This window comes from Mesoplodon densirostris, chromosome 2 (genome assembly GCF_025265405.1).
Source record: "Mesoplodon densirostris isolate mMesDen1 chromosome 2, mMesDen1 primary haplotype, whole genome shotgun sequence".
NCBI lineage: Eukaryota > Metazoa > Chordata > Mammalia > Artiodactyla > Ziphiidae > Mesoplodon > Mesoplodon densirostris.
In genome coordinates this window covers 267,020-292,626 of record NC_082662.1, presented here as the reverse complement: position 1 = coordinate 292,626, position 25,607 = coordinate 267,020, and the positions used below count along the sequence as shown (strand labels likewise).

At 55.1% G+C, this 25,607-nt stretch overlaps 1 protein-coding gene across 5 annotated transcripts in view; it reads left to right on the top strand.

Moving 5' to 3' along the window:
* The window catches only part of C2H1orf159 (chromosome 2 C1orf159 homolog), a 30,105-nt gene extending 7,017 nt beyond the window's left edge, over window positions 1-23,088 (top strand). The window contains exons 2-10 of one of the 5 annotated variants that reach the window (XM_060088764.1): window positions 13,028-13,066; window positions 13,153-13,241; window positions 14,762-14,837; window positions 17,427-17,513; window positions 19,541-19,675; window positions 20,253-20,278; window positions 20,393-20,423; window positions 20,789-21,233; window positions 21,526-21,614. In XM_060088764.1, coding sequence (XP_059944747.1) covers window positions 13,170-13,241; window positions 14,762-14,837; window positions 17,427-17,513; window positions 19,541-19,675; window positions 20,253-20,278; window positions 20,393-20,423; window positions 20,789-21,192 — 831 coding nt within the window. In that variant the 5' untranslated portion in view covers window positions 13,028-13,066; window positions 13,153-13,169 and the 3' untranslated portion in view covers window positions 21,193-21,233; window positions 21,526-21,614. Of the gene's footprint in view, window positions 1-13,027; window positions 13,067-13,152; window positions 13,242-14,761; window positions 14,838-17,426; window positions 17,907-19,540; window positions 19,676-20,252; window positions 20,279-20,392; window positions 20,424-20,788; window positions 21,234-21,525 lie in introns of all 5 variants that reach the window. The other 4 variants (XM_060088760.1, XM_060088762.1, XM_060088765.1 and 1 more) reach the window with 4 other exon arrangements.
* The last annotated feature ends 2,519 nt before the right edge of the window (window positions 23,089-25,607 follow it).

Sequence of the window (25,607 nt, the reverse complement as noted above, 5' to 3'; positions counted from 1 at the left end):
CTTTCCTTTCATCTTAATTCAAATTATTTCCTTTCATCTGCCTAATACGGTTGAATTCACTCTTGTTTTTCTGTCTTCTTAAGACCAAAGCACAGGTCAGTGATTTCACACTTGTCTTCATCTCTTATACAACCATTAAAAACTATAAATTTTTTTCTAAGCGCTGCTTTAGTTTCCTACACAAAATCTGATAGGTCACACTTTATCTTTCTGTTAAAAATATTTTAAAATTTCCTATGTTTGATCCATGAGTTATTTAGAAGTCTGTTGTTTAATTTACAAGTATCTGGAGATTTTCTAAATATCTTTTGTTACTGATTTCTAATATAATTCCATTTAGTCAGAGAATATACTCTGTATGATTTTCACCCTTTGAATTTGTTGATACTTGTTTTATGGTCAAACATACGGTCTGTTAGTGAATATTTTGTTTGCACTTAAGAAGAGTGTGTATTACACTTTTTTTGAGTGTCATATTCTGTAATTGTCAGTTGAGTCAAATATTGCCCAAATCTTTTTTTTTTTTTTTTCCTGCGGTACGCGGGCCTCTCACTGTTGTGGCCTCTCCCGTTGCGGAGCACAGGCTCCGGACGTGCAGGCTCAGCGGCCATGGCTCACGGGCCCAGCCGCTCAATGGCATGTGGGATCTTCCCGGACCGGGGCACGAACCCATGTCCCCTGCATCGGCAGGCGGACTCCCAACCACCACGCCACCAGGGAAGCCCTGCCCAAATCTTTTATATCCTTACTCTTTTTTTTTTTTGGTCTACTTTTTCAATCAATTATTGAAAGAGAGGTATTAAAGTTTCCAATCACAGTTGTGGATTTGTCTTTTTTCTTTTAGTTCTCTCAACTTCATGTATTTGCAAGGTTTTATTCAGTGCATACAAATCAATACAAGACGATTGATTTATCTTCTTGATGAATTTACTCTGTTATTGTTGTGAAAGACCGAAGTCTACTTTGTCTGATATCAGTATATCTGCATGAGTGTTCTTATACTCAGTAATTGCACAGTCTATCTTTTCCATCCCGTGCTTTCAATGTTCTGTGTCTTTATGTATAAAGCTTGTCTGTTATAAAGTGCATATCATTTGGTCTTGCTTTTTATCCAATCTGACAATCTCTACTTTTCAAAAAAATAACTATAATAACTACCATTTATTGAGGCACTTTATAAACATTATGTAATTTCATTTTTCTTTTATTGCAGTAAAATATACATAACATGAAATTTACCATTTTCACCATTTAAAAATATATAGCCTGTAGCATTAAGTGTATTTATGATGTTGTACAACACTTACCACCATCCGCCTCCGGAACTTTCTCATCTTCCCAAACTGAAACTCTGTCCCCATTAAACACTCACTCCCATCCCCTTCCCCAGCCCTGGCCACCACCCTCCTACTTTTTGTCTCTATGGATTTGACGACCCTAGGGCCCTCATATAAGTGGAATCATACATTATTTGTTCTCTTGTGACTGGCTTATTTCACTTAGTATAATGTCACCCATGTTATAGCAGGTGTCAGAATTTCCTCCTTTTTTTTTTTGCGGTACGCGGGCCTCTCACTGTTGTGGCTTCTCCCGTTGTGGAGCACAGGCTCCGGACGCGCAGGCTCAGCGGCCATGGCTCACAGGCCTAGCCGCTCCATGGCATGTGGGATCTTCCCGGACCGGGGCACGAACCTGTGTCCCCTGCATCGGCAGGCAGACTCTCAACCACTGCGCCACCAGGGAAGCCCAGAATTTCCTCCTTTTTAAGGCTGAATAACATTCCATTGTATGGATGGACCACATTTTGTTTATTCACTCATTGGTCAATGGATATTTGGGTTGCTTCCACTTTTTTTTTTTTTCTTGGCTGTTGTGAATAATGCTGCTGTGGACACTGGTGTACAAGTATCTCTTAAAGACCCTGTTTTTGGTTCTTTTGAGTAATAATCAGAAGTGGAATTGCTGAGTCATATGGTAATGCTGCACCGCTTTACATTTCCACCAGCAGCAGACAAGGGTTCAAATTTCTCCACGTTCATTGTTTCTGGGTTGGTTTTTTTAAAAATATTTATTTATTTATTTTATTTATTTGGCTGTGCCGGGTCTTAGTTGTGGCATGTGGGATCTAGTTCCCTGACCAGGGATTGAACCCAGGCCCCCTGCATTGGGAACATGGAGTCTTAGCTACTGGACCACTAGCGAAATCCCAGTTGTTTCTGTTTTTTTGATAGTAGCCATCCTCATGGGTGTGGAGTAGTATATTTGCTGCATTTCCCTAATGATTAGTGATGTTAATCTCTACTTTTTGATGGAGTATTTAGTCTGTTTACCTTTAGTGCGGTTATTAGAGTGTTTGGGTTTAAATCTACCATCTTGATGTTTGATTTCTATTTTTCCATCTGTTTCTCCTTTCCTCCCTTTTTTTTTTTTTTTTGGTGAATCAAGTTTTTAAAATTCTGTTTTATGTCCTTTATTGACTTCTTAGTTCTGCCCTTTTGTGTTGTTTTATAGTGGTTCCTATAGAGATTAAATATGTGTGTTTAATTTATCATGGTCTACCTTAAAAGTTAATCCTGTACTTCACAAACAATACAGAGGGTCCCAGTGATCACCTTCTACTTCTAGTGCTCTTGGCCGCATATATTTTACTTCTTGTGCTAGAAAATTCTACAACACAGTTTTTTTTTTTTTTTTTTTTTTGCGGTACGCAGGGCTCTCACTGTTGTGGCCTCTTTTGTTGCAGAGCACAGGCTCCGGATGCGCAGGCTCAGCGCCCATGGGTCACGGGCCCAGCCGCTCCGTGGCATATGGGATCTTCCCGGACTGGGGCACGAACCCGTGTCCCCTGCAATGGCAGGCGGACTCTCAACCACTGCGCCACCAGGGAAGCCCCTACAACTCAGTTTTTATCTTTACTTTAGCTAATAGTCTTTAAAAATAGTTAGAGGTATATTACATTTAATTGTTAAAGTCTTGGATGCCTTTGTTTACTAAATTGAGAATTTCTGGGTCCGGTGGTTAGGACTCTGTGCTCTCACTGCCGAGGGCCCGGGTTCAATCCCTGGTTGGGGAACTAAAATCCCACAAGCCTCCCAGTGCAGCCAAAAAAAAAAAAGAAAGAGAGAATTTCTGTAGAACTGCACCGTACTTGGCTAGACATGCTAAATGTATTAGTTGAACGTTGTAAAACAAGCAGTACCCACTGGCCCCTGTAGAAAACCCTCAGACCCCAGGTAAGTGTTGGGAGTAAGTAGAGGCTCTGGAGCCAGGGGCCTGGCCAGTCCTCACCCTGCCGTGTACTCGCTGTGCCATGTACTTGCTGTGTGATCTTGTGCAAGCCTGTTTTCTCCTCTTAAAAGGGGTCCAGGGACTTCCCTGGTGGCGCAGTGGTTAAGAATCCACCTGCCTGGGCCTCCCTGGTGGCGCAAGTGGTTGAGAGTCCGCCTGCCGATGCAGGGGATACGGGTTCGTGCCCTGGTCTGGGAGGATCCCATATGCCGCGGAGCGGCTGGGCCCGTGAGCCATGGCCGCTGAGCCTGCGCGTCCGGAGCCTGCGCGTCCGGAGCCTGTGCTCCGCAACGGGGGAGGCCACAACAGTGAGAGGCCCGCATACCGAAAAAAAAAAAGAAAAAAAAAAAAAAAAAGAATCCACCTGCCCATGCCGTGGACACGTGTTCGAGCCCTGGTCCGGGAAGATCCCACATGCCGTGGAGCAACTAAGTCCGTGCGCCACAACTACTGAGCCTGTGTGCCACAACTACCGAGCCTGCACTCTAGAGCCCGCTGAGCCTGTGTGCCACAACTACTGAAGCCCGCGCGCCTAGAGCCCGTGCTCCGCAACAAGAGAAGCCACCATGATGAGAAGCCCACGCACCACAGTGAAGAGTAGCCACCGCTCGCTGCAACTAGAGAAAGCCCACGCGCAGCCACAAAGACCCAGTGCAGTCAAAAATAAATAATAAACTAAAATAAACTAATTTTTAAGAAAGGGGGTCGATAATAGACATTGTTGGGAGCGTAAAATGAGTTAATATGAGTGAATAACTCAGAGTGGTGCTTGGCACACAGCAAGTGCTATATAATTGCTGTTCTTGCTGTTGTTACACAGTGAGCAGGTTCACATCCCTTGGAGATCCAGGATCTGCAGCAAAAAGAGACTTTTTCATCCTTCACAAACCAACATGGGCATGAAAGTCCAGCCCGAGCTGTGTATGTGACAAACCTCTAAGGTGTGAAATTACTTTTCATAGGAGAGTAAACCTCAGATTATTAATTTGATCATTCTTTGGGGAATGTTTTAGAGATGAAAGGGGCTACTAAACTAATGTTAAGTATAACTTCTTATCTTAACTTTATCTTTTTGCACCTGGATTCATGTTGTTAACCAAGAAGAGTGTGTCAGCATCCACCCCCATTTGCTCCCCTGAGGCCGACTCGTGCCCAGTGGAGATGAGGCTCTGGTGGCACCGCAGTTCTCTCCGAGTGCCCGTTGCTGACCTCCGTGCCTGCCACTGGGTTTCTGAATAGAAAAGCCACGCAGTGGAGTCATTACCAGCATAGAAGAATCAGCTCCAACAAACGACTCTCCCGTAGATGGCAGTTATCAGCCCTGGACAAGACTAAAAAGCAGCTACCTGAGGACTCTGGAAGAGAGGACAGCAGGCAGATCCTGAGGGCAGCTTAGACTTAGAGGCATGGCCGGCACACAGTGTGTCTCTTGTTTGCACGTCTTTCCTCTGAGGGCAGCACAGTCCCTGCAGGGGTGGTGTGGTGGCTAAAACTCTGGTGGAAAGACCGCGCCTTCCTCGTTAGACGAAGGGGAGGAGCTGGTATCCACAGCTGCTGGTGAGAAATCCTGGAACGAAGAATTCTGTGAATAAACTCTGCTCAGATTTCTGGCCAAGCCTTGAACCGTGCACACACACAGGGCAGGGGGAGAAGCCACCTGCAGTGAGAGCGAGGCCACCGCTTACCATAAAATTGACAGCAACACAGTTTGCAGTTTGAATCTAACGAGATTGATCGCCTGCTAAAGCAAAACCATAAACTCTCTTCAGGGGAATATAATGGAATTCAGAGTCTCTACAACATAACATGTGCAATATACATGTTACAATCTGAAATTACTCAACATACAAAGAGCCAGGGGGGTGTGAACCATCCTCAGGGAAAAGACAGTCAACGGACACCAGTCGTGTTATGACCCAGGTGTTGGATAATCAAACAAGCACTTCACAGCTGGCTTAGTAACTGTGTTCAGTGAGGTAAAGGAAAATACACTCATAATGAACAAAAACATAGGAAATCGCGGTAGAGGAGTAGAAAGTATTTTTCAAAACAAGCCAGTTGGAAATTTTAGAACTGGAAAATAAACACCTGAAATAAAAAATTCACTGAATGGGCATAATAGAATGGAAATGACAGGAAGTAGTCAGACTTCAAAGACAAATCAGTAGAAATCATCTGGTCTGAAGAAAAACTGGGGAAATGATTGAGGGAAAAGCATGAAGAGCCTTAGGGACTCATGGAGCAGTGTGAAGTGTGTCACGCAGGGTAACTATGGAGCCCAGAGGGGAGGCGAGACACACAGTGGGGCAGGAGAAGTACTTGAAGAACAACGATCAGACTCTTTCCAAATATGGTGAAAAACATAAATTTATAGACTTAAGAAGCTCAGTGAGTCCCAAACAGGATGAATATGACTAAAACCATGCCTAGGCACATCATTTTCAAATTACTGAAGACTTTAAAACTAACTTTAAAAATCTTGACGGCAGCCAGAGAAAAACAAGACTACATACACACAGCGTCGCAAAGACTAGGAACTTATCATCAGAAGGCAAGTGGAGCTGCATCTATAAAGTTCTGGAAAAAAGATAGTCAACCCTCCAGGAGTGTGTGTTTAATACAAACATTTTCAGAAGAAGGAAGACTGATAGAATTTGTTGCCATCATCTGTGTACTGCCAGACATGCTAAAGAAAGTCTTTCCAGGCTGAAGGAAAATTATACCAGAGTGAAACTCAGGTCTTTATGAGTGAGTGATGAGCATCAAAAAGGGTAAATATCTGGGGGGAATGTTTTCTTTAAAATATGTATTTAAAGGAAAAATCAGAACATGTCTTGGGTTTGTAATGCACACAGAAGAAATACATATGATAACTGTAGCATAAGGAACAGTGAAGGGGATCTGTGGACCCGCAGGCTCTGCCTTTACATGAAGTGCTGCAGTATTAATTCTAAGTAGGCTGTGAAACAGTGGGGATGTGTGTTGCAGTCCTAGAGCAATAACCATAAAAATAATGCAGAGAATCATAACTAAAGAACCAAAAGATAAATTGAAAGGGGATTTTTTAAAATATTCAAATAATATAAGAGAAAACAGGAGAGAACAGAGAAAACACCAGAGAGACGGCAGAAAACAAAGAATAAAACGGTGGCCTTACATCCAGCCATAGCCTCATTATACATTTGCCAAGGCCCAGCATCAAGAGTGATCCTAATGTAAATATGGACTTGAGGCAACAGTGATGTGTCAGTGTAGGTTCATCAGAGTACCTGTCTGGGGCAGGATGTTGACAGTGGGGGAGGCTCTGCTTGTGTGGGGGCAGGGGGTGTATGGGAATTCTCTTACTTCCTGCTCAGTTTAGCTGTGAAACCAAAACTGCTCTAAAAAAATTAAGTCTTTTATGTATTAAAACCAAGGAATAAGTAGAAAAGTAATAAAATGGTAGCCCTACATCTAACCACAGTGATAATTACATTAAATGTTAATGGACTAAACTCTCCACTTAAAAGGTAGAGATGATCAGAATGGGTAAATAAGCAAGACCCTATTACATGCTGTCTATGGGAGATTCACTTTAAATATCAAAAATACAGGTTGAAAATAAGTGAATGCAAAATGTGTATGTATACAAATAGCGTAAGAAGGCTGGAGTGGCTATATTAATATCAGATAAAGTAGATCCATAATATGGAGTATTACTAAAGAGAACGAGGAAATTCTAATGATAAAGAGGTTGTTTTATCAGGAAAACATCAATTATGAATGCACCCAATAAAGGGAGTAATAAACAATCATAGTAGGCAATTTTAGCATCTTTCTCTCACCAGTTATTAGAACAAAAGACCTAAAGAAATCAGTAAAGACATAGAGGATCTGAACAGTGCTCCCAGGCATCTTGACCTGATTGATATTTGTGGAAAGCCACACCCATCAGAAGCAGAACACAAATTCCTTCTAAGTGCATATTCTCTAACAAAGACCAACTGCTGTGCCCTAAAACAAGTTTCTAAGAAAAGTAAAAGTACAGCTGTATTTATTTGCATAGGACATGATTATATAGAAGACACTAAGAAATCTGTGAAAAACTGCTAGAACTATTAAGTGAATTTAGCAAAATCTCAGAACTCAAGGTTAATATGCAAATTTTACTTGTATTTTTGTATACTAACAGCAAACTGGTATGAAATGCAATTAGAGGCCACGGCAGCCCCTGGGAGCCTGGAAAAGGGGAACTGCGAGTGAGTGAACGGCTCAGTCCCCGGGGGGCAGCGGCCGGTGGGGGTGGGGCGCTACTGCTGCGAGGGGCTGGCGGTGGTCCGCACCAGCCACGCTGAATAAAAGCAAGAAGGAGAAGGGACCACCAGAAGCGGGACAAGTGGACAAAGTTCAAGAGGAGGACAAGACATAGTAGAATCAGACGGCCGCTGTCTGAGAGCTGGGGCTACAGAGCTTGAAATGACCCCGGTAAACCTCTGAAATGTTGGGCCCTTCACCGCTTCCTCCTAAGGGCTCCAGAGGCAACACACCATATGAAGCATGACAGTTGGCAGATCACTGTGTATGTTTTGCAGGAGCACAGACTGAGGTGCTTCTGTTCCTCTGACCTTGAGTTAACCGTTGCTTTCCATTGCGGTCCCTTTCCCCTCAGTGTTCCTCTCCGTTCTTCACTTCTAGTCCCACCGCCTTACCAAGTGTGATCGACTCACGCAGGTGAATTAGACCATTTTTTCGCATGCTCTTTTCCTCCCCTGTCTGCCAGGATTACGCTGAACTTGACTGTTTTAACCTGAACCGTTCACGTGGGTTTGCAGTTCCCACTCTGCTTTTCAAACTTTCTGATGTCACGTCACCATGACAGTCAGCACTGGCTCGGGTTACCCTGTGGACATACCTCTGTTAGGACAGTTAGCACATCCGGGGCTGCCCAGCCCAAGAGGTGCGGAGCAGGTGCTCATCCGGGGCAGAGAAGTAATCCCAACAGAGAAAACGTTAAAGAGCCTGGCCTGCGGTTGACTAATACACCACTTCAAGCGTGGGGAAGGTCCTTATACAGAAGTCCTGGCCGGTGATAATCTGGCCTCAAGGAAAACAAAGGAGCAGGTGGCTTACATTGCAGACCACTTTGTGGTTAGAACAGGGGGACATTTGATGGCGTGGGTTTTTAGCAAGAGGATGAAGTCCTTTAGTAAAGGATAGAGTGCTTCAGCCAGGGGGCTAGTGAACAAAATGCTGACTCCCGACGGCCATAAGCGATGGCACCTAACGCCTGTGGCCCTGCTCCTCATCCCTAAAACGACTTGGTGAGTTTCCAATTTGGCCATTTTTAAGTTTATGGGATAGATTAGGCATGACCCCTCTTGAAAGTTTCTCTGCAAGATAGATGGCAGGATATGTCTTTCAGTGTAACAAAATACCATTAAAAGTTGTAACTGCTGCTGTGCAACTTTTGCCTTTTAGTAGAAACTTCTGTTCCTTGAATGACGTGTATTGGTGCATCTTTCTTTGCTTTTATTCTCTTTCAAATAGAATGTTTAATGTTTGACTTGCTTATCCGTATGTCTCCTGGGAATCAGTTTCTGCCCAATACTTCCTGCTGGTTTATTTCATAGGACACTTTTAAGGAGTGAGGTTGCAGATGGGTTCACAGGTAACTTGACCTTGGAAAACTGGAGATTGACAGAGGGAACTCGTCTTTGAGCACCTGTTCTCAGAGCAACATTCAAATCTGTAGAAACATACCTAGGCTCAGAGATTCCTAAAGTCCAGTTTAGAGGATCAGACCATGCGACTGTGTTGTTATTATTTTAATTTGTGTAGTGGCCAAAGTTACCTTTTTAAAAAAATTTCTATTTATTTATTTATTTATTTATTTATTTATGGCTGTGTTGGCTCTTTGTTTCTGTGCGAGGGCTTTCTCTAGTTGCAGCAAGCGGGGGCCACTCCTCATCGCGGTGCGCATGCCTCTCGCTATCGCGGCCTCTCTTGTTGTGGAGCACAGGCTCCAGACGCGCAGGCTCAGTAATTGTGGCTCACGGGGCTAGTCGCTCCGCGGCATGTGGGATCTTCCCAGACCAGGGCTCAAACCTGTGTCCCCTGCATTGGCAGGCAGACTCTCAACCACTGTGCCACCAGGGAAGCCCCAAAGTTACTTTTTTAAAAAATTAATTAATTTATTTTTGGCTGTGTTGGGTCTTCATTGCTGTGCGGGCTTTCTCTCTAGTTGTGGTGAGCGGGGGCTACTCTTTGTTGTGATGCATGGGCTTCTCATTGCGGTGGCTTCTCTTGTTGCGGAGTACGGGCTCTAGGCGTGTGGGCTTCAGTAGTTGCAGCATGCGGGCTCAGCAGTTGCGGCTCACGGGCTTAGTTGCTCCACGCCATGTGGGATCTTCCCAGACCAGGGCTCGAACCCGTGTCTCCTGCATTGGCAGGCGGATTCTTAACTACTGCGCCACCAGAGAAGTCCCCAAAGTTATGTTTTAAAAAGTGTTCATGCTTTTTGTAAAGTGATTTGTTCTAAGCACATTAAAGGTCATTCAAGTGTTCAAAAAAAAAAAGAAAAAAGAAATTAGAGGGCTTCCCTGGTGGCGCAGTGGTTGAGAGTCTGCCTGCCGATGCAGGGGACATGGGTTCGTGCCTCGGTCCGGGAAGATCCCACATGCCGCAGAGTCGCTGGACCCGTGAGCCATGGCCGCTGAGCCTGCGCGTCCGGAGCCTGTGCTCCGCAATGGGAGAGGCCACAGCAGTGAGAGGCCCGTGTACCGCAAAAAAAAAAAAAAAAAAAAAAAAAAAGAAATAAATTAGAGATTTAATTATATTTACAATAATACCTAAAGACAAAATATTTAGTAATATGTTTAACAAAAGATGTGTAAGAGCGCCTCTTCACTGAAAGCCACAGAACATTGCTGAGAGAAATTAAAGACAACTTGAAGGGACTTCCCTGGTGGTCCAGTGGCTAAGACTCTGTGCTCCCAGTGCAGGGGGCCCGGGTTCAATTCTTGGTCAGGGAATTAGTCCCACATGCTGCAACTAAAACAAGATCCCGCATGCCGCAACTAAGACCCGGCGCAGCCAAATAAATAAATAAATATTTTTAAAAATAAACAAAGACAACTGGAAGAAATGGAGAGAGAGCACGTTTGTAGATTAGAAGACTCAATATTGTTAAAACGTCAGTTATCCCAGTCAAGATTCCAGAAGGCTTTTTGTGGTAATTGACAAGATGATTCTAAAACATGGAAATGCGGGTGACCTGGATTTGCCAAAGCAACTACACGAAGCTGGGCTTCACTCTACCTGACTTCCGACTTTCTGTAAATCTTCAGTAGTTGAGAGTGTGTGATACTGGTGACACACAGATGAATGGAACAGCATAGAAAGCCCAGAAGTAGACCCACACACAGACAATTGACTTTCAACAAAGACGTCAAGATAGTTTAATACGAAAGGGAAAGTCTTTTTAACACAGGGTGCTACAACAACTGGATATACATAGGGAAGAAAAATGAACTTGATCTTTTCTTCACACCATGACACAAAAGTAACTCAGAGAAAACACAGGAAATCCTTATGACCCTGAGGTCAAGGCAGAGATTTCTTAGGACGCAAAAAAGCAAGAACCATAAAAGAAAAAAATGGATGCATTCGATTTTATCAAAATGAAAACATTTGTTCTTCTAAAGATACCCATTAGAAAATGAAAGACAAGTCACAAAATGGGAGAAAATATTTACAGTACATATATCTGACAAAATACATGAAGAATTAGCACATAATAATAGACAGATGACCCAGCCGAACAACGTGGCCCAAAGATGTGAATAGACACATTATGAGAGATGTAAGATGTGTGAATGGCTGACAAGCAGGACAGAGGTGCTGACTATCGCTAGTTACCAGGGAAGTGCAGGTTGGAACAGCAGGAGAACCGCTGCCCGCCCACCGGTGCAAGGCCACTAGCTGGCAGGGCCAGAGCAGGTGAGCCGCCCAGGGCAGCTGGGACCGCACACAGAGCTGCTGCCCGAGAACAGCAGGGCAGCTTCCCAGAGAGCTCCCTTGACCTGGTGCTTCCAAGTATTTACCCAAGAGGAAGGAAAGCAAGCGACTGTGCAGGAACGGGCCCAAGAACATCCCCAGCAGCATTAGCCACTAAAATGTGGAAACAGCCACATGGCCATCAGCAGGCAGTGGGCAAGGGAAGTGTCCTTGCAATGGATGCCACTCAGCCACGAGAGGGCAAAGTACGGAGGAATCTGAAGATCGCTGTGGCCATGCTAAAGGGCAGGAGCCCGACACAAGGTGCGCGGACAGTGTGGTCCGTTCTCCTGAAATTCCAGAAGACACAGTCCACGTGCAGCGGCCGGGCTTGGCCGGGTGGTGTGGACACTGTGCTCAGTCGTGTCCACTGACTAGCAGACAGAGGTGTCAACTGAGACCTGATTCCTGAATCAAAGGTGTCAATGCAGCTGTGACGCCAGTAGTCGCCACCTGAGGGGATTTCACGTTCTAGAAGGGGTGGTGCCGCAGGGAAGAGCAGGGGTTCTTTTTGTTTTTGGTTAGGGTTTTTTTTTTTGCGGTACGCGGGCCTCTCACTGTTGTGGCCTCTCCCGTTGCGGAGCACAGGCTCCGGACGTGCAGGCTCAGCGGCCATGGCTCACGGGCCCAGCCGCTCCGCGGCATGTGGGATCTTCCCGGCCCGGGGCACGAACCCGTGTCCCCTGCATCGGCAGGTGGACTCTCAACCACTGCGCCACCAGGGAAGCCCAAGAGCAGGTGTTTTTAATGGGGGGACTTGGCGTGGGGTGGGGCGGGGCGGCGTCTGCTCCATCAGCCTGGACTGAAGGCAGCACAGAACGAATGGCAGGACAGACCCCAGCCCGGGACCCCCAGGCCCTGGGCCAGTGGCCGGAGGGGCTTCTCGTCCCCCAGCCCCAAGTGCGCCCTCTCTGGAACCTGAACCAGTCCCCCTCACGTGCAGCTCCACCCTGCAGCTGTTTTTGTTAAGAAAAAAGTCTTTTTAGAGGTGACTTTTATGTGTTTGGCACAGATTATAATTGTGGTTCCCACCTTTCAGAATAAAAACCCGACTAACGATTACTTCCGGGGTTGTGCAGGCTGGTGTGTTTCCCCGGTTACGTTAGAAGTGTGGCACCGTGAGACTGAATCACGTGGGCTGGCACGTTTCATGTGCTTTTAGTGTCAGGAAGTTTACTTGCAGTCTGTGGTGGTATTTTGTCTGTTTGCTCACTGGATCCATCACCCTGCCAGAAGCACCTGTACCCAGTACTGCCTGTGTCATGGCTTTTATTGCCCCAGCTGGATGTTTTTCACACACCCTTCCACGATGACAACAGGGCAAATGGCACAAAACTGTAAGACCGAGGGCCTCTGGCCAGCCTGGCCGCCCCAGAGGCACCCTTGCCATTCTGTCTCTGGGTGAAAATACTGGAAATCGAATTTGGGTCTTATGAGGACAGGATGAGGTGGCGGGTGGGAGGGCTGTCCGAGCTCGGGGGCAGGACTGGCTCACCCAGACCCCCTCTGCTCAGTCCTTCTTCCCGGAAGCAGCAGCGAACGGTGGGAAACTGGTGGAGGAGGGAGTGAGTCCATCGGATCCTGGTCCGGGTGGGCTGAGCCGTGGGGGTTCCTGATGAAAAGTCCAGTTGGACCCCGAGCCCCAGGCGTGGTTTGGCTGTGCTTGACCAGCAGCACGGCCTCACCTGTCCACCTCGATTTGCAGGCCCCGGACCGAGGGTCTGCCGGGCTCCAGGAGGGCCAGGTAAGCATCCTACGCCCTGGCCCCCGCCCGGTGCCCTGCCCTGCCCGGCGTCGCCTGTGGCCACACAGCACCCCTCTCTCTCGCAGACCCTGAGCTCCGGGACATGGCGCTCCAGCGCGCCGTCCTCCTGGCCAGCCTCCTGGTGGAAGTTGCCAGTAGATCCTCAGGAAGTGCGGTGAGCACCCGTCACATGGCTCGTGGGCTCTTCACCCAGGGGCTCGCCCTCCCACCTTTAGGTGCCACCCTTGTCCCGGCTCCCGAGATGCTGGCTGTGCCCACTGCCGGGGTCAGAGGAGCCTGTGCCTCTGGGCGGGCAGCAGACGCACAGCCCCGCCCCGGCACCCGCTCCACTCTGCCTGCTAGAACCTCCGTTCCCTCTGCCCAACTAGACCTCTTTCTGGAGCTGAAATAGGGTCTCCACAGAGCTGCCCCCACTGGCACTGGCCACAGCTAGTGGGGCGGACAGAGACGCCCACTTCAGGCTCAGACTCGGCCAGGTCATGGCTCTCCCAAGCCGGTGACACAGGTGTGCCAGGCTGTGGTTTCTGGAGGTGCCCGGCCATGTCTGCACACACGCAGCTGCTTGTCCTCCAGGATGGTGAGCCTTCCAGCCACTCTGCCCCTGCTGGGTTGGGTGGGACAGGACGGCCAGGCATCCCTCTCGGGCTTGGCCTCGGCCCCCTGGAGTCCAGGACGCGCCCACCATTCCTCCCCTGAGGTGCCCCTTGCAAATCACGGTGTGCCAGTCTTGGGAAACCAGCTCGGCTGGTATGAGCACATGGAGCGGAGCTGCCCGGACGCCCCCCGAGGCCCCTGCCGCCACCCGGTCTGTGAGTGCAGTGCCCGCAGCGCCCACTCCTGCGCGTGGGCCTGGGCTTCCCTTTGTGGGGGCCGAGCTGGACCCCCGATGGAGGTGCCTGTAGACTTGCAGAAGCATCACAGACGCGTCCAGGAACGTGGGCTGTTTGCTCGGGCGTGCGGGCAGACACCCTATGAGGGCCGCACAGGCCTCTCACTAGGGAGGCCAAGGGGGCCTGGATTCATTTTCCTGTTTCACCACTGCCCAGAAACACATGTGCTTCCTTTCTTAGCAGCTTCATCATTTGATTTTCAAAGCCACCAGCTGCAAGTGGCGACTAATATAAATAACTCCACGGTTGAAATGCCTGCCCTGTGCCCACCTGTGGCCCGCAAGGCGAGAGGTGGCGGCTCTTCCCATGACCCAGGAGACCCTCGTGAGAAAAGAAAGGGCTGCAGGGAGGCCCCAAGGGGAGGGTGGGTGGGCAGTGGAGGAGAGGACCACCCCCTGCCCACCAGGCTGCTCCAGCCCACCCCCAGCTGAATCTCTGGGTGGGCCCTGAGGGATCCCCTGAGGGGTTCCTGCCTTTGGGAGTCCAGGTGCCACGGAATGTGCCCTGGCAGGTCCCAGCCCAACCCTTCGGTTGTTGGTTCAGTCACCAAATGCTCGCTGGACACCAAGTACTGTCCCAGGGAGCGTCCGTGCGGTGTGGCCGTGCGTCCTCACCTTGCTCTGGGTCAGCGAGGCACAGTCACCGGACGCTGACTACAAGAGGCCAGAGCCCCAGGTGTTGGGGTGAGCTTGCTGGGAGCCCCTCTGCGGATACCGCCCTGGGCCTGGCCCGCACAAGCTGCCCGGCCGCAGGGTCTGGAAACTCACCACTATCTCCCCTCTAGGGCCAGCAGCCCAAGTGTTGTGTGGACGTGGTGGACACCAACGCCACCTGCCCAGGCACTAGCCTGTGCGGCCCAGGTGAGCTTTGGCATAAGCCAGCTTAGACGGCCTCGGGAAGGAGGGGCCAGAGGTGTGGGCAGAGGCAGCGAGGCTGATGGGGCCTCGTCCTGGGAGGTGGGGGCAGGACCCCAGGAGGATGCGGTGGCTCCAGGCCTGCGGGGTGGGGGCAGGTAGGACTGCCTGTTCCCTCGCAGGGAGCTTCAGCTGGCCTGAGATAAGCTGACGTAAGACAGGAGCAGCAAAGTACAGAAACGTGTACAAGTTTTACGGGACACGAGAGGAAGTGGAGTCCCAAGTAAGTGGCAGAATCTCGGCGCTTACACATCAGGTTGAACAGGGAGGCGATTGTGGGCAAGTGGCTGAAACACTGGGGCGGCTGAGGAGGACGGGGGTGACTGTAACACGGTCGCCCGACTCCCGTCTCCTCCTGGCTGGGGGCGGGGGCAGCTCCCATATGGGGTTCGTCCCCTCCCCACTGGAAACTTTACCTTCAGAAAGTTTCACGTATTAAAAGCCAAGTTGGTAGCCGTGGAGAGATTTGGGTTAGAAGTTGTGGGATAGGAGGTCGGCAAAGGGGAGAGGAAACAGATGGAACAAGCAGAAAAGAACCAGATAAGCACCAGCTCCCGTGTCTCACTGACCCTCAGTCCTGGGACAGGCCGTCCCATCAGACTCAGTTCAGGAGGAGGATTGTGGGTGGGCCCCCACCCGTGAGGCCTCTGTGTGTGGGCAGTAGGTGGGGAGGGGGCAGCGTGGAGACCCTCGACGCAGCCCTGGTCTCTCAGGAACTTTCCCCGTGGCCCGCCATTGCCGCAACCTGTCAAGGTGACTGCCCGAAGTTCACATCAGTTTGCAGGGCTTTGGGAAACAGCAGTTTTGGTCCTTGTGATTCCAAGTCAGAAGGTGGGGAGAGAAGCGGAAACGATAGTATGGAGAGTCAGAGCCAGGCAGTGAGGGAGACTGGGAGATTTCAGCACCCGGTCCAGTTTACAGGTGGCTGGGTCTCAAGGCCCAGATGAGCAGGACTGGAATCTGCTCCAACAGGCAGATCATAGTTTCCTACTGAAAGGTCACTTCTCTCTGCAGCCATCCCCTTTTCTACCAAAGAGAATCACAGTGACACTAATTGTCTTAAAAATAAGCCTGGCCTCACTAAACTTGGCCTGATTGTTTAAGGAAATTTAGCCACAACAGCGACTGACCACATAGGCCCTTTTTAAGTCTGCTTTGCTGGCCTTTTCACAGGGCCTCTTGAGTCCAGGAAGCCAAGCCAAGGACTCAGCACCAGACTTTGCCTGCAGTACCTATAGGTTTGGGTGAATTCCCCTCTTCTTGAGGTCCCCACATCCTGAGGTTCCTGGCCCTGCCAGGCGGTGACCTTCCTTACTCACTGGGCAAGGCAGGGAACCCAGTGAGCCAGGCCCTGGGCTGTTTTTCACGGGGCTTTAAGGCTCAGCAAAGTCACCCTTCGCTCCTTAGATCTGGTTACTGGTCCTGCCCGCAGCTGTGCTTTGTCTCTGCACACACAGCGCAGGGCCTGCTTGTGGCCAGCAGCCCTGGCAGCTTCACCAGGGAGCCCAGGTACCCTGGGGCTGGCGGAGGGAGCTCTCGGGAGAATCGTTGCCTTGGCGACAGGTCTGTACCCAGGACCCCGTGCTCCTAGGCCTCCTTGAGCAGCCCCCCAGAGGTCAGCCCCTCCCAAGAAATGCCGAGTGAAGGGAAGGAGCACAACTACCTCGGAAGAGAAGCCCTGTTCTCACGAGAGACGAAGGCCTGTTCCTGACACTTGTACGATTCCACGTTGGGTCTGGCGTGGCCTCCTGGCACGGCGCTCAGCCCGTCCGCCCCCATCACTCTTCAGACCCTGCCATCTGCTTGGCGTCACAGCAGGAAGGCCTTCCTCGGAGGGGACCCGTTGGTGTGTAGACTGCTTGCTGGTCAAGTCTGTGCTGGCCTCCAGCACCTGCAACCAGTATTTCTCCAGTACGTTCTCTCAGCCCGTGCTACGTGCCGGGGTGTTGAGAAGAAATAAAGGTGTAAGACACAATTTCTGCCCTTAAAGGGCGCAGTTGGCAAGGTGGACTGTCTGCAGACCGCTGGCTGGCAAGAGCTGGACCACTCCCAGCTCCAGGGCGGGCCGCAGGCTGTGGGGAGGCCGCTGGCCGCGGTGCTGGTCAGGGCAGGAATGCGGTTCGAATGCGCTTGGGCCGCCGGCGGGCAGCAGCACACTGGCGCAGACGGACCTTGTCCCTCGTGGAGGCCGGGTGGGAGTGCGCTGCAGCTCCTGGTGGACGTGGGAGGCGGGGCTCGCCTCTGGTCCCCTCAGCATGTATACTCGGCACCTGTCGATTTCGGGTCCCCATCCGGGCCTCTGCAACCCTTTCCGAGACATCTGGCAAGGGGCCGGTGGGAATCCCTGTGCGAGAGAGGGCTGGCTGCGGTTCCCGCGGAGGCGGTTCTTGTTCTGAAATCCATCCAAGCTTTCAGAGTGGGTAAACTAGCGTCCTGGAATAAATGTGGTTTTACAGACTCAAAGCATAGCGCTCCCCGAAGGCAGCCGGCTGGCGTGGCCTTGCTTTGAGCTGAGCCTCCTGTCTCCCGGCACAGGCTGCTACGGGCACTGGGCCGAGGACGGGACCGTCAGCTGCATCCGCTGCAGGAACGGAACTCACAACAGCTCCGAGTGCAGAGGCTGTATGTCCCCCCGCCCCTCCCCCTGCCTGCTTCTCACCAAGAGTCCACACCTCCTCCAAGTTCTGGAGGAAAGGGTGGGAGTTCTCGTCGTTGTCCCCACACCTGGGCCACTGTCCCTCGGTGGACACCTCCCGGGAGCCCTCTCCCCGAGTCCTCTTGCCCCCAGGACAGCTGTGGGTTGGGGGCTGCTCTGCCCTCACGGCCACCTCCCTGTCTCATTTCCGGCCCACTTGGGCTGCACCTCTGGCTCCCCAGGGGTCCTCCGCGGGGCCCCTGTGCCTGGTCCAGGACCTCACGTGGGTCTGGGCGGCCTGTGGAGCCGCCGCACTGACTGCTCTGCTGCCCGCAGTCGCTGCCCGGGGCGCACAGGGATGCCCGGGCGGCCGAGCTTTGGTAAGTCTCTCGACTCACCGGACCAGTCCTGGGGGGACACGGGGGCACCATCAGAGCCATTCCCAGCGCAGACCCAATCACCAGTGCTGGCCATGGCAGGGCCACGTCCACAGTCAAGGGCAGGCTCCACCCCAGCCAAAAGCTCTGTACCGGGACCCAGCCCTGGTCACGGAGCAGGACCCCGGACGGTATGGAAGGTCAGCCGCTTTGAAGTCAGGGTCTGGGCTTGATTTAAAAGGGTGGGTGCTGGGCTTCCCTGGTGGCGCAGTGGTTGAGAGTCCACCTGCCGATGCAGGGGACACGGGTTCATGCCCCGGTCCGGGAAGATCCCACATGCCACGGAGCGGCTGGGCCCGTGAGCCATGGCCGCTGAGCCTGCACGTCCGGAGCCTGTGCTCCGCAATGGGAGAGGCCACAACAGTGAGGGGCCCGCGTACCGCAAAAAAATAAATAAATAAATTAATTAATTAATTAATTAAAAGGGTGGATGCGGCTGGGGTCGCTTGGTGTGGACCCCCACGTGCCTCTGAACGGGCTGCACGTCTTAACCCTTTGCCTGGCTCAGAGGCCCCCCAGCCCCTTGGTCCCTGGTAGCTCAGGATGTGCAGTTCTCCAAGGTGGGAGGGCATCTGAGGTCCCCTTGCACCGTTCCCGGTGGCTCTTCTAGGACATAGGTCTTGGAGGGGACTGTAGACGCTGCAGGCAGGCAGACGTGCCCTCCACACCACCTGGTCCTCAGGTGCAGACACGGGAGACGCCCTGGTACCCCGCCTGTTCCTGCTGCGAGGCGTCTTGTCGTACCTGAGATGCTGGCCGAGCCACAGGGAGTGGCCAGGCTGCGGGGGTGTGGTGCCCAGGCCACCAGTGACCACTGCAGTCACGGCGCGGGACCTGCCCCAGGGTGTAGCCACCTCTTCTGAGGTGACTGGGTTGCGATGGGGGTCATGACCCCCCAGACCCCGGTCCTTCAGCAGAGGACACGTTAGGCCTTCCCTGTGAGTCTCAGGACTGGAAGCAAGTGGCCTTGTGCTGGCGTGGGCCGACCAGCAGTGTTTGGGGCAGGGTGGGCCCAGACAGCCCCAGCTTCTTGTGATGTGGGCCTGGGCCTTGCAGCAGAGGGTGGCAGATGAGGCCCCTGCAGTCCAGTGTTGAGCCCGCTTCCAGTTGGCAAGTTTGGGGCAGTGTAGCTGGAACCTGTCCCTCCTGAGGCTCTAGCGTGGCCGGCCTTGTGCCTGTGTGTCAGGGTCAGAAAGGCGCTTCCCACGGGCACCTAAACGCAGAGCCTCCAGCTTGGCATCCACCCGCCGGCCCGCCTGAACCTGTGGAGGTGAAGACGGCGGGCATCTTGGTGCTGGGAGGGCCACCCCGGGTGACAGCTGACCAGCTCCAGAGAGGCGAGGTGGGGTGTACCCGCGCGCCAGGGCCGTGGGGGCCCCAGAGTCTGCACTGAGTGTCAAGGGAGGAGACGGGGGGCTCGGGGGCCAGGATCACTGAACGTCTTGACAGCCCACGCCCCCAAGAACCTGAGGCCTGGGCAGTTTGAGTGCAGGGGGGACCCACACCCCTGTGTGTAAACCCCTTGGCCCACGCGGGAGCCCAGGTGTGCACCCCGGCAGCCCTCACCTTGCTTGCAGGGGGCCCCCAGGTGGCAGCCTCCCTCTTCCTGGGGACGTTTCTCATCAGCTCGGGCCTCATCCTCTCCGTGGCCGCATTCTTCTACCTCAAGCGTGCCAGTAAGCTGCCTGATGTCTTCTATGGAAGAAACAAAGGTACCCCTCCTGCCGGGGTGTGCCCGGGGGCACGGAGCGGGGCTGGGGCCGAGATGCACGTGTCGGTGCGAGGCCGCATCTGCGGCACCCTGGAGGGGACTGGGTTGTCACGTGGCTCTCGGGCCTGAGGATAAGAGGGGCGGTCACGTCCTGGGAGTGCTCTGGGTGGATGTCGTGGGGTCTCAGTGTGGAGGGTGATGGGGGCAGACACTCTGCAGGCCGGCTTGTCTGCTGGGGGTGGGGGCGGCTGGCCCCAGAGCGCTGGCGGGACCACCAGCGTGTGGTGGGAGATGGGGCTGGGCAGGCTGAGGGCACCGCTGGGCACAGGAGTGAGGGACTGGAGTGAGCCTGGAGCCGGGGACCCTCTGCAGGTTTGTGGAGCCCCCAGGCTGATGGACCCCCACCTCAGGCCTGTGGACCCCTGCCCAAGCTGAGGGCCCAGCAGCAGAGGCTGAGGGTCCCTCCCAGACTGAGAGACCCCTGCCCCGAGGCTGAGGGACCCCCCCCAAGGCTGAGGGCCCCCCCAGGCTGAGGCAGCTGGGTGGCCTCCAGGTGACACCTGTGCTCTCCCTTACAGCCCCCGGCCTGCAGCCTGGCGAAGCTGTAAGTACCTGATGGGTGGGCTGAGGCCCCGTGTGTGTGCGTCTGGGTGTCTTTGTGTCTGGGCTGGGGGCCATCCCGTCTGCAGTTCTCACTGTGCCTTTTCCCCTTTTCAAGGCCGCGATGATTCCCCCACCTCCATCCTCAGGTGCGTCAGTGCTTCCTGTCCCTCGCCCTGTCGGGATGCCTCGTCTCTGGTGGGAATTTCAAAACGCCAGGCCCATGGCCGCTGCAGGGGTGCCGGCCAAGCCCCCCTTCATCAACCACAGCTTTCGTGCCTTTTCCCTTTTATTCCTGAGATGCTGTGTCTGTCGAGGGGGCGGGGTGTTCCCAACACGGGTTAGGGGTCACCCCTGCCGCCCTCAGCCCTCCACCAGGTCCCAGCTCTGCCTGAGCAGGGAGCCAGTGGCCAGCACGGGGCCCTCCTGTGGTCCCTCCTGAGCAGTAGCTGTGTCACAGGTGACCCTGTGAGCACAGAGGTCACATCACACAGGCCACCTGCCTCTTCCCCAGACCGTGTTCCTGCCACCGTGTGGAGGTCTGGAGTGGGGACAGGTGAGGACATCCTTCTCCTTGGGGACAGAGAAGTCCCTCGGTCAAGGCGAGATCTGCCCTGTCCAGTGAGACACTTGTCTGCTCTCTCCAAAGTGGCGCCATGTCCAAGCACAAGGTGCCTGCGTCAGTCTCCTGGGGCGGCCGTAACAAAGTATGCAACCCGGGGGCTCGGGAGAACAGAAGTGTCTTCTCTCACGGTTCTGGAGGCCACCTGCTCCCTCCGGAAGCTCTGGGGCGGGTCCTTCCTGCCTCTCCCGGCCTCTGGGGCTCCAGGCGTCCCTGGGCTTGGGGCCGCATCTTCAGCTGGCTTCTCCCCTCTGTGTCTCCCTCCCTCTCCCGAGGCCACTGGTCGCTGGATTTAGGACCCATCAGATAATCACATCTGCAGAGACCATTTTTCCAAGTAAGGTTGCACCCGCAGGTTCTGGGCCTTAGGACATGGACACGCGTTTGTAGTAGGGGGGATACCATCCACCCTACAGCGCATCACATGACCTGTGCCTTTGTGTTTGGGAGAGCCGGGCCCTCTCCCGGGACGAGGGGCGCCAGGTGTCTGGGAGCTGGAGCCGGTGGGCTTCCTCCCTGGTGGCTGCTCCAGTCCCACTCCCGGGATCCCCAGGGAGGCCCACGACCTCAGGCCCTCCCTGCCGCCCCAGGCCCCACTCTGATCCCGCCTGTCTCTGACCCCGTTTCAGTGCGGAAGCCGCGCTACGTCCGGCGCGAGCGGCCCTCGGACAGGGATGTGGGCCCCACTGCCGTCTCCTCCGTGGAGGCCCGGGTGAGCAACGTCTGATCCCGTGGCCCAGCCACAGCCCCGCGTGCTGCTGAGGGGGGGCCCACACGAAGGCTGGGCGCTGCCCAGCGAGGCCTCAGGACAGGCCTGCACGTGGCCCTGGCTCGTCCCTCTCCGGCCACAGATGTGGAGTGCGAGCCGCCTGCCCGCGGGCCTTGCTCACCGCACACAGCTGCTCAGCGTGACGGACCCGGGGCATCACTCCAGCCTCCGTCCCTGAGCCGCGTGGGGTCCAGGCTCCTTGGAGAGACAACCTGCAGGACCCGGGCGCTCCTCCGCCTTGGAGCCCGTGGTGGGCAGACCCCCTGCACCCGCTCTGGGAGCAGTGAGGCCGAGGCCTTCGGGGGGTCCGGCCGCATCCACACACAGGCAGTTTGGGGCCTGCAAACCGGCCCCTGGGCTCAGGCGCCCGCAGGGCTGTCCTGCACGGCCACAGCTGCCCGTTTCCATGCACTGCAGGAGTGATTCGTCTGGTCTCCTGCTGACTCTTTTCTGTGTTTAAGCAGAAAGCATTTTGTGTAGAAGTCCAAGAGGCACGCTGCCCTCATCCGCACCCTGCCTGGGCCCCAGGCACTGCAGGTCCTCATCCACCTTGGGACTGACACTGGCCTGAAGCTGCTGGAGGTCAAGGCCCCCCAGGGACGTGTCAACCCGGGGCCACGTTTACCTGTGACTGCCGCCTGGACTGGCTGTCTCGCTGGACCTGCTGGGGGCCGCCCTGGCCGGCCGGCCCGTCCCGCCGCCCCCGCCCCAAGACAGCAGCCCGTGTTCCCTGCCTCGGCCCGATGCGGAGGGACGGCTCTGGGTTCCTGTGGAAATGGGGGAGCGTCGGGGTGCCCACTGAGCATGGGCAGGGTGCTGCCTGACCTCCCCAGAGCCTCCACGGGGACTGACGTTTTCTCCTCCGGTGTCTGGTCCACGTCTGCGGGGCCCACGGCAGGGCCTGTGTGGCCAGCCTCCTGCTTTCTGCACTGGGGTTCCCACTGGGGTGTTTGTGGTTTATGGACACGAGCTCGGTCGCCAGGACGTGAACGATGACTGACCGGCAGCCGAGAGGGGCGGCCGCTGAGATCAGCGTCAATAAACCACTCAGGCCCTTCTCGCTGGCCCGAGGTTCACCTGCTCCTCAGCACGGGGGGAGCCTTGCTGCCGAGCCCTGCCTTGCACTGGGGAGGGCGGGGAGCCCTCAGCCCTCAGGACCTTAGCCTTGGGAGAACGGGGCTTGTCCCAAGCTGCCTCATGAGAGCAGGACTCCCTGGTGGCCCCCAGCCGTCAGGACTGAGATGGGAAAGAGTGTGGGTGCCCCCTAGGGGGGCTTTTCTGTAAAGTGACTGGGCCCATGGGGGATGTGAAGTCACGAGTGACTGCAGGCCCCCGTGCAGCCAGGGCACCCATGGGGCCTCTCGGGGAGGTCACCGTGGTGCCCGGCTCACAGCCCCCAGGAGGAAGCTACACGTGGGTACAGAGTGCAGGCTGGCGGCACCTTGGGGAGGTGGGGTCCCGTGGGTGGGTGGCCCTTGGAGGGACCTTTGCCGACTGGCAGCAGGCTTCATCCCGGGCGTCCCAGCCAGAGCCGGGGCAGGGCAGAGAGCCTGGCCCCCCCCGTCTGAGGCTTGCAGCCATCGGGGCACCCGGGGGGCGTCTGCTTGGCCCTGGGTGCTGCGTCAGCACAGTCAGGGCTGCGGGGAGGCTCTGCCCTCTGTTCTCGGGGGCGGCTGCCCGAGAACCTCCTGCCTCCAGGCTGACAGCTTTAAGGGGCCGTGGGTCGCCCACGGGGTTCCTGTGGGCACAAGATGACCCTCGGCTTCCCCAGGGCCCCCCAGAGCCCCTCTTCTCGAATGTCCTGTCCCCGGCCCTGCCTGCAGCCCCCAGCCTCAGCTGTGCCCCATCCCCGGCGGCAAAACTCAACTCTGAATTTGAACCTGCAGCCCTCTGGTCCCCGCACTTGAGATGCTTCCCCTGACTTCCCAGGCCTGTGTGGCCTGGCCCCTTGGGCTCTCAGCTGCCAAAGACCCCTGGGCCTGGGTGCGGCTGTCTCAGGCCCCCAAATAGTTGGGGGGGGCATCACTGGACTCGTGAACCCATGACCCTGATGGGCATCCTGGCCAGAAAGCAGTGGGCAGGGTTGGGGGGCACCCGAGATGGGGGTGGGGCAGCCGGCAGGGGCAGGGCGTCTGGGCCGGGCACCATGCACAGCCGCCTCCCCAGTTTCTCTCCGTCACCCGTTCCTCACCCGGACTCCAGGCCCTCACGTAAGAAGCCAAGATAAGGCCAATGTGTGGGGTAATCAGTTCAGGCCAAAGCAGGCAGGTGGGGCACCCGTCCCCTCCCAGCCCCACTGTGTCAACCACCACGGGGAACCCCATGCCCCGGGAGGTGAGCCCGGCCTGGGGCGGGTGGTGGGCACGGCCCTGGGGTCACGCTGCAGCTCGTTCATTCATCCGCTCACTCAGCGCCGAAGAAGCACCCGGAGCTGTCAGAAGTCAGAGGTCAGCAAGAGGCCGCACCCACTGCAGAGGTGGGAGGTGGGAGCACAGGGCAGGGCGAGCGGGGCCTGGGGGGGTGACCCGAGGGCAGAGGGCCTGGCAGTGGCCTGGGCACCGGGCCCCAGCAGGAGCTGGCTTCCAAGGCCAGGCCGACTTTGGGGACCAAGCTCACTGCTGGATGCTGGAGGGACAGGACCGGAGGAGTCCCCTCGAGGCCAGAGGGCCTCACCAAGCCTGTCAGGAGCCCAGAGTGTGTGTGGGGACGGGCGGGCGGTGGGGGAGGCCGGGCGCAAGTGCGCCCCCCGAGCCCCTGCTTCAGCCCAGCCTCTGACCTGTGGGGGACACCAGAATCTACACCCGTGTGGGGACCTCCCCACACTGGCTGTTTCGTGTGCCCCCGGCAGCCCTCAGGGATCTGAAGCCGGTCCCCACCCCAGTCCTGGGGGCAGGGGGGCCGTGGCCAGCGGGGGCCTCGGGGGGCAGGCCTCTCTCCTGCCCCTCTGGCCAAGGACAGCTTCTGTGTCCAGCCCAGGACTCCCAGGTGTCCTGAGGGCTCCGGGACCCCACATCTGAGAGCCGCGACTGGATGGGGGTGCTCGCCGTGGGCCTCGTTCTCTGCCCCGTCCGGCAAGTGAGTCCCAGCCCCGGGGTCACGTGCCGGCCGCCATGCTCCCCTCACACGTGCACACGCACGCAGACACCTGCACACGCAGACACGTGCGCTCGCACACCCAGCCGGGGTGGGTTGGTGAACAGCTCGGCCACTCAGGCGAAGCCCACACTCACACCTGGAGCAGCTGCTCTTCCCACGTGAAGGTGGAGAGCGAGCAGGTGTGTGGGGACCAGGTGAGCCCCAAATGTGCTGAGATCCCGTGCGGTGAGCCCTGGCCACCACCCCAGATGACACATCCCTCAGGTGTTCCTGTCCCCTTGCCTCTGGGCACTGACTGTCCACCGAGGAGCTCGGAGATTCCCAGGAACCCTTGGGAAGGTGTCCTCAGAGCACCGAGGACGCTTCCTGGAGGCGGCATGTGACCGACCCTGAGTCACGACGCTCGTGGGAACCAGAGCCCTGTCACACACGGACTGGCCCGCCCCTCACAGAGACTCCTCGTTCTCTGGGCCCCCACCCCTTCTCTGAGTCCCCACCCCTTCTCCGAGTCCCCACCCTCCCCCTCTGAGCCCCACCCCCTCGTCAAGCCCCTGGCTGAGGCTCCTCCGCCTTCCTGGAGCACACAGGGGAGCCCCAGCCCCTTCCTAAGCCCAGGTCCCCCCCACTCCCGCAGCCACCCCACACCTCAGCCTCCCTGTGGCTGCAGGCCTGGCTGCCCTCCCATCCCGCTGTGGCTTCTCCTGGGGTCTGGCCCAGGCAGCCTGCTCTGTGCACCCACTTCCTAACCCTGAGGGAGGGTCTTCCTCTTGCTGACCTCTGACTTCTGTTGGCTGTCAGTGCTTCTCCTAGTGCTACTGGGGCTGGGCAGCCTCCGGGGGTCCTGGA